General features: G+C 35.6%; 1 protein-coding gene across 2 annotated transcripts in view; it reads left to right on the top strand.

Moving 5' to 3' along the window:
* Positions 1-8,275, top strand: part of bltp3a (bridge-like lipid transfer protein family member 3A) — a 35,156-nt gene extending 26,881 nt beyond the window's left edge. For both annotated transcript variants that reach the window (XM_065286413.2, XM_065286414.2), the window contains exons 19-21: positions 185-293; positions 2,214-2,278; positions 3,051-8,275. In XM_065286413.2, the coding sequence (XP_065142485.1) occupies positions 185-293; positions 2,214-2,278; positions 3,051-3,161 (285 nt within the window). In that variant the 3' untranslated portion in view covers positions 3,162-8,275. The remainder of the gene's footprint in view (positions 1-184; positions 294-2,213; positions 2,279-3,050) is intronic.
* The last annotated feature ends 324 nt before the right edge of the window (positions 8,276-8,599 follow it).

Below are 8,599 nucleotides of genomic sequence, written 5' to 3' on the forward strand. Positions count from 1 at the left end.
AAGAGGAATAATTGACTCCAATCCTTTAAATTATTTGAAAATAATGCACACCCGCTTCGCGTCGTGCTGCATTACCACTTTGGGTGTCCTTTAATTTTGAATAATTCAACAGCCTGCTGTCAATTATTCCAATGCAAGTTGTGTTGAAATATTTAAAAAAAAAATTGTTTATCTCGTCTGTCAGGATGATGGTCCTCGTGTTTACCCGACTGCTCCTCAGCCAGTTCCCGTACTCTTTTCTCTGGATGGAATTGTGCTGGAGCGTTTAGATGATGGAATTCTCAGATTGCGACGTAAGTCTTACCTGATGCCTGAATTTGAATGTTCATTTAAAATGAGGTAGTAAAGATGTTTTGTTATTCAAATATGTGACCCGAGCTGGCAAAATGCGCACAGTCTAATTTTGAGCAAGAGGCAAAAGAAAGTATAAATGTCAATTTTGGTCAAAAAAGCCCTCATCTAGTGATCCCAACTGCTCTAAATAGTCAGTAAACATCTAAAATTATTTGTAGGTTTTCTGACAGCTGTACCATCTTAAATTCTTAATCTAATACAAAGATGCATGTTCATCCACATGCGCGTGACATTTTGTTTTGTTTTTTAAACATGCAGGAATACTTGCTTGATGAATTATTAAGAGAGATGAAATTCGGAACCTAATTGATGTTAAAAGAGTTATTAAGAATGAAATGACTCGAAAACTATCTTCCTTGCGCGAGCACGCTGTCTTGATACAGTGAGGAAAATAAGTATTTGAACACCCTGCTATTTTGCAAGTTTTTCCACTTAGAAATCATGGAAGGGTCTGAAATTGTCATCGTAGGTATATGTTCACTGTTAGAGACATAATCCAGAAATCACAATGTATGATTTTTTTAAATATTTATTTGTATGATACAGATGCAAATAAGTATTTGAACACCTGTCTATCAGCTAGAATTCTGATCCTCAAAGACCTGCTAGTCTGCCTTTAAAATGTCCACCTCCACTCCATTTATTATCCTAAATTAGATGCGCCCGTTCACAGACACCTGTCCACCCCATACAATCAGTAAGAATCCAACTAGTAACATGGCCCAGACCACAGAGCTGTCCAAAGACACTAGAGACGAAATTGTACACCTCCACATGTCTGGAAAGGGCTATGGGGAAATTGCCAAGAAACTTGGTGAAAAAAGGTCCACTGTTGGAGCAATCATTAGAAATTGGAAGAAGCTAAACATGACTGTCAATTTCCCTCGAACTGGGGCTCCATGCAAGATCTCACCTCGTGGGGTCTCAATGATCCTAAGAAAGGTGAGAAATCAGCCCAGAACTTCACGGGAGAAGCTGGTCAATGACCTGAAAAGAGCTGGGACCACCGTTTCCAAGGTTACTGATGGTAATACACTAAGACGTCATGGTTTGAAATCATGCATGGCATGGAAGGTTCCCCTGCTTAAACCAGCACATGTCCAGGCCCGTCTTAAGTTTGCCAATGACCATTTGGATGATCCAGAGGAGTCATGGGAAAAAGTCATGTGGTCAGATGAGACCAAAATAAAACGTTTTGATCATAATTCCACTAAACGTGTTTTTAAAGAAGAAAAATGATGAGTACATCCCAAGAACACCATTCCTACTGTGAAGCATGGAGGTGGAAGCATCATGCTATGGGGGTGTTTTTCTGCACATGGGACAGGGCAACTGCACTGTATTAAGGAGAGGATGACCCTGGCCATGTATTGCGAGATTTTGGGGAACAACAACCTGACTGATCTGGAGAAGATCTGTGTGGAGGAGTAGATCAATATCCCTCCTGCAGTGTGTGCAAACCTGGTGAAAAACTACAGGAAACGTTTGACCGCTGTAATTGCAAACAAAGGCTACTGTACCAAATATTAACATTAACAAATACACAGAATTACAGTTTTGAAAATATCTGTTTTGAGAAGAATTCATACAGAACTCTTATGTCTAAAGTTCAATGTTTGGTGAAAAAGCACTATTGTCAGATTCATGTTTTTACATTTCCTTTGGTGTGTAAGTGTGTATTAGTACATGTTAACAATATGCAAAAGGTACAAACCACAAAGTAAACGATGACGTGATAATTTAAGTTTATTATTTTGTTGTTTATACTTCTATTAATATGACTATTTCTCTGGGTTATTGCAGCTCAGATTACATGACACTTTTGACCTTACCCTTTCTTTTTCTTTCTTTCACACAAGCGGCTACTCCGAGTCAGTCAGGGATGGCTGACCAATCCTGTTCTAAAGTTCATGAGAAAAACAAGGTAAGGCACAAAATATGTATACACTTACACATATTTTATATTTTTTATGTTTTCACATAGGGCTGGGCAAAAAAATCGATTTTTCGATTAATCGTTTTTTAAAACGTGGCGATTCAGAAATCGATTCTCAAAGAGCAGAATCGATTTTTTTCTTTCATATTTATTTATGCAAACATTGAACGAAAGATTAACATTAATCGAATTACTAGTCTTCTTCACTAGATGTCACCCTCTTTTTTTGCCTAGCGCATGTTACCAAGGAGCAAGAGGCAAGCCTGTCATTCATTCATTCAGTGCTTTAAATGGCGGTTTCAGGTGCTTCGTCGATTTTATTAATTACTCACTTGTAACCTGCTGTTCACTGTTCTTTTTATTAATAGAATAATTATATTAAATCTATATTCATTGAGTTGAATAGAATATAAAAACCGGTCCGAGAACCAGAATCGAAAATTGAATCGAGAATCGAAATCGAATCGATTTGGTAGCTTGTGAATCGAAATCGAATCGATCTGGAAAATCTGAATCGATACCCAGCCCTATTTTCACACATACATTACTCTCTTTTTAAGCACATGTACTCATGCCTATACTCTTTTTCTTTTTAAAAGAGGAGGGCATTTAAGCTATGAAGCTTGCAAGATGTATTATTGATGCAAAGATTATGTCATCACCCGTTTAGTTAAGCTGTTCAAATTTAAAATAAAGAAATAATGTTATTTAATATCTGAAAACAGATTTGCTAATATTTGCGCTTTTTCTGTTGGTGCAGTCTCTGGAGTCCAAACTCGCCGATGTCCAGTCTGCTCTCCAGAACGCTCTCTCTGAGCGCGAGCGCCTGCTACAGGAAATCAGAAAACACAACCCCTCTTTCACCTTATGATGGAGAAATAACCAGACCTCAATTCAAGCAAGGCACCAGATGTTTTCAAGATGAACCATAAGAGGTTTCTTTACCTTCATTGACTCAAAATTCTCCTCCATCGTTTTCTGAAATCTCAATCATGTCTTAGTGTAAGATCAGATATCATCTCTAGTTTATCTTTGACTATTCTTTACAAGTCTTCCTGTACAGTGACATTTCTCTGTTTTTGATGAACTACATCAGTGCTAAGATTGAACACAGAGACTCTTTCACTGCCAGAAACCTCTCCCTCCTCCACTATTTCCCCACCTTTGTTCAGCATAGTTCTTGCACATGATTGTTTGTTGCGAGTTTCACCACAGGGCCGTAAAACATTATAGGTACTACAGATGTGTCCGAGAAAGTGTGTGGTACCACGGCTGGGCTGATAGATAATAGTTTTTTTTTATTTGTGTGCCGCCTACCTCGATGGCAATTCAATACATCATAACCATGAAAATTGACGTCATACACATTGACAGCAAAATTATTATTTTCATGATACCTCAACCTATGCTGATGAGAGGCTTGCATTTGAAAAACACAAATTTGAAAGAGTACAAAGACATTTGTTCCTTTGTATGTCAAGAAATCACCAAGCATAATTTATTCACCATAATGCCATTGTATGTGTATATGACTTTATTTATTCAGCCGTACACTTTTAAAGTTAGATTTATGAAATAATATCTTGGCTCTTCCTAGCTTTGTAATGGCATTGAACAGCACACCAAAACGTTTGTGATAGGAAATGCTTTTTATTTTGAGCATATTTAGTGTTTAATTAAAAACACGCTGGATCCGCGTCGATACGTAAGACGATCAATGGTTCTCGTAATTCTTGTGACAAGTCGTCTTATGCTCCATACACACCAATCGCAAAGTATCTTGTTCCTCGCTCTATATTACTCGCGGGATTAAACTTCATGCTAATTTTTCGTTTGAGTTTAATATTTAGATCTCGTCAATTGCGCCGCCCAATTCACGTCATTCTCATTGGCCTACAAAGACGCTCTTGAAGTGAATAGCGCATGTTTTTGCGCCAATTGCGGCGCCAAATTCACATCATCGCATTGCCCCACGCGAGTTTGCGTCTATTCACATCTTTACATTGACCTTTTATGTAATCTACTCGTGCAAGTTGAATTCGCATTTGGTGTGTACGCCCATTATGTGTGCCACGGGACACGTTTCAACCAATAACGGATCGAAAAGTTGATCAAGTATAAATACTTAAACTGCTAATTATTTAATTACGTAGTTCACTGTAATGTAGATATTTGTGTGTACTATGTATAGCACATATCATAGGGTTAGTTTAATATGTTAACCTCAAACAAACTAAAATCAGCGATGAGCATTCGCATGATGCACACTATTTGTATAAGGTTAATGTCATGCTGCCTTTGAGTAGAAAGTTGACAGTGAGGCAACTCGGTAGTTTTTAAAACCAAACCTGTAAAGATGTTTCATTGTTTATTGATTGTAACAGTGTATTGTACAGTGAATTACTTATGCTGCTGTTTATCAGCATTAATGCAGTATGTCAGAATTTGCTGATGTTTGTTTGTGTGATTCAAGAGTGGATTTAAAGACAAAAGCACTTTGATATCAAGTCACTGTATCATCAGTATATATTGACCTTCATCTGAGGTTCCTTGTACAACAGACAGTACTTTTGAAAACTAAAAGGTTAACGTCATTGAGCCGAGATCACCTCTGATTCTAATACGATACTGGAGTGAAGCATTTGTGCCAAGGCTAATGTTGTACACATGAATTTTGTAGCCTTATTTCAACAGCTTTTATTTGAATTGACCTATGGCTAAACGCGATGAGCCAATCACAGTGCACATAGCAACTCAATACACTCGGACATTCTTTACTTCCACGTCCATTGAAACGCATTGCAGTTAGTCAGTTTCATATGTTTTTCTTGTCATTTTAAGTTTAAAATGGTCAAACGGTGTGCATGGGGGACATGCAACTCCGACACTAGGTATGGGCGACGGTGTGTATTTTTAACCCTTTCCTGAGCCACATCTTGACAGAGATAAGTGTACGCTTAATCCAGATTAAGTTGTGCGGTAAACCACAACACCAACTAAACGTGGATAAATTAAACAAGGATTTCTACATCTGTTCTAAGCTAAGTCAACAACGTATTTGACATTATCTCTAACGTAATGTTAGCCTAACATTAGAAAATGTTAACGTTAGCTTCTAGCTGCGCTGTACGTCATGTCACTTAGCTTCATTAACGTATCTGTAAATAATTGAGATAAGAAATGTTATTTTTAATAGCAATGTTGTGCTGAATGATTCATGTAAATACTGTAGCACCAAACTAACGGAGAGGTACTCTTGGTAAAGAAACGTATGCTGAAGCTTTTCATCGAACTTCTCAACAATAAAATTATTAATAATATAACCCTCCAATGCATAGTTAAGGCCCTTTTGGTGACTTTGAGATGATATATATAGTCTTTCTGTCTCCAAAAATCATCAATTGCCTCCTGTGAAATGTCTCCTACTGTGACAGCTGCCATAGCGCCTTTCACCGAATGTTGATTGTTTGTCTGAGTGAGTGGAAGGGGCGTGGCTTAGCCATAGGTCAATTATGGAGTCTGAAGTTTATCCAGTATTACAAGGGTCACGTGGCACTATTAGGAGAGTTATTTGTAACTGCAATTTATTTAATGAAAACCGTTTGTTTAATTAGATTTTGTTTTTTAAGGATGACACATCATAAAAATCTTTTTTCATGTTTAAGTGCTTTAATTGGGTCCCCAGTGCTTCTATCAACAAAAAAATGTGAAAAAGATCAACCCAGTAACTTAGTTTTTGTTAACCATTCTCTGCAAGCATGTGAAGAAATAGGTCATTAAAATTTGGCTCCCCTTGTGATGTCAAAAGGGGATCTTATTATAATAACACCGCCCCTTAATCTGCACTATCCAACCACAGCACTAAAGTTTAATGCAGAGAGAGAAAAAATAATTGACAGCACAATTGAGTTTCAATTCAACCACCATCATTGTGACAGTGTTTGCACTTCATCAGCTCATTTGCATTTTAAAGGACACACCCATAATGGCACATTTTTGCTCACACCTACAAAGTGTCAATTTTAACATGTTATAATAAATTATCAAGATGATATTTTGAGCTATAGGTACGCTGGGGACACCAAATATTTATTTAACATCTTTAAAAGTCTTGTGAAATGTCCACTTTAATACTCCAGATAAATTTCTTTGAGGTACTTTAATAATCTTTAGTTGAACTTTTGAACAAAACATTACGGGGTGGTTTCCCAAACAGGGTTTAGATTAATCCAGGACTAGGCCTTAGTTGTATTAGGACATTGAAGTAGTTTTTACAAACAAATCTTACAAATAAACAATACTGGTGTGCTTCTTGTGACAAAACAATGTCACTGATATATGTTAAGATGGGTCATTACAAGGTGTTTTTAAAATTAAGGCAGCTCAAACATGAATTTTAGTCTAAGACTAGGATAAGACCTGTCTGGGAAACCGTGCCTATATATAATGTATATACATATTAACGTGGATTTATTCGATTACTTATCAAAAAAATGCCCATCTTATAGTACCGAGTTTAGCGTTGTAAAGATAATGCATTTATTTTTTTGTACTTTAAACGTTTAATGTTCAAATGAGCTAAAATGTTGGCATGAAAATCTGTAAAATGTCCTGTATGAACAAATGTTTAAACTACAGGTGCTAAATTGTACACTATTTGTGCAAATGTGACAGAATTTTTGAGGTTAAATCAGTATTATGGACTCTTTATTATGATTAGAATAGAAAAGAGAAACATCAGGTTTGTCCTAAATGATCAGAATGTCTGGTTATAACACAATTATAACACAACCTACGTTGGTAGTAGTGTCCGATAGCTTCAGTGTTATTGTTTCCTCGTTTTTATTTAAATTCTTTTGTGAAATATGTAGCATTTTATGCACTTAAACAGTTACCATGTTGGTGTATTCAATATTTCTGTCTTCCAAAGAGCATTGATGAAGAAACCGATGGTTAAAATGACATTGTACAGATGTTTTCTGTATACAGTATTATTCTTACAATCATTCAGTGCATGGAAACCTTTTTGTTTAGCTATTTAATGCATGGCTTTACTTGAAAACTTGCACAGATGCAACATGAAGATCACAGACCTCATTGAGGGTTGTTTTTATTTTCTGATTTTTTGGCAAAGCATGTTTAGCAACACTTGGTCATCGATGCCTTAATTTGCTGTGGGTTAAATATGTCTTTGACACTACAGTACCAGGGTCATCCTTATTTTATTGGTCGTTTTAGCGTGTGGTTGGTACTAGTTTAACTTCTCTGTGTGGTTAAATCAGAATATTCTGTTTAAATGCTCTAATTTGTTTGTTTCACTTAGATGTCAGACACTGTTGTTACAGTATATACAAAAGTTTTTAAGAACAAAATCCAACTTATTTCTTTCTGGGTCCTGACTGGAAATTGGCCTTGTAAATGGTGTTGATAAGAAACAAAAAATCATTTTAAAAACACTGATTTGGTTAATATGTGATGATTTTAACCTAGTAAGATCAAATAAATGGTGTTCGCTCGAGAGTTCCTAATAGGTTTCGATGTCCCACACTGTGCTCATATTTAGTAAGACACCAAAGTTAGATTTAAATAATCAAACATAAAACTACTAGTTTATGACTTTTCATCAGAATAGGTTTATTTTATTTAATAAAACTAGATTGTGTCTCTGTGTGTGTGTATATATATATTATACTGTATGTATTGATGACAGTTGTGTGTGTTGAGTTTTTTTTATTGTTGAAGTGTTTTAATTTTCTAGTGTCTGTATTTGGTTAAATTTATGGCATGTGTTCATCACACTGCTCATGAGGTTTTTGTTTTTTGCTAATAGCGTTTAATTTTTTATTTATTTTTATTTATAGTCATTGTCAGTTTTTATTTGATGCCACCACAATGAAATTAAAACAAAAAAAATATTTTGTTTGGTTCTGTGAACCATTACACTATTATGATCAATAAAATGTTTAAAATTGTATAAAAATAAAATTGTACTTTTTTCCCTGCTGTTCAAATGTAACAATGTAAATTCTCAAACCCAGCATCCATATTACAGCATCTACATGGCCTTCTATTGTTTGAATACATGTTTTATTGAGTCATCTTTATTAGAACTTGACATGTGTTCAAATATCTAGCAATTAAAAACTGTATGCCCAACATATAAAACAGACTTAATAAGGTTATTACAATCTTAATGAATCAGTTAAAGAAACAGTTTTTCTTGCATGTAAGAGGTCAATGTACTATAAAAACATTACATTTCAGAATGCAAGGCTTCCTTATTACTCTTAAAACAGCTTTTATTGATGC

This window comes from Paramisgurnus dabryanus, chromosome 21 (assembly GCF_030506205.2).
Source record: "Paramisgurnus dabryanus chromosome 21, PD_genome_1.1, whole genome shotgun sequence".
In the NCBI taxonomy this organism is placed as follows: domain Eukaryota; kingdom Metazoa; phylum Chordata; class Actinopteri; order Cypriniformes; family Cobitidae; genus Paramisgurnus; species Paramisgurnus dabryanus.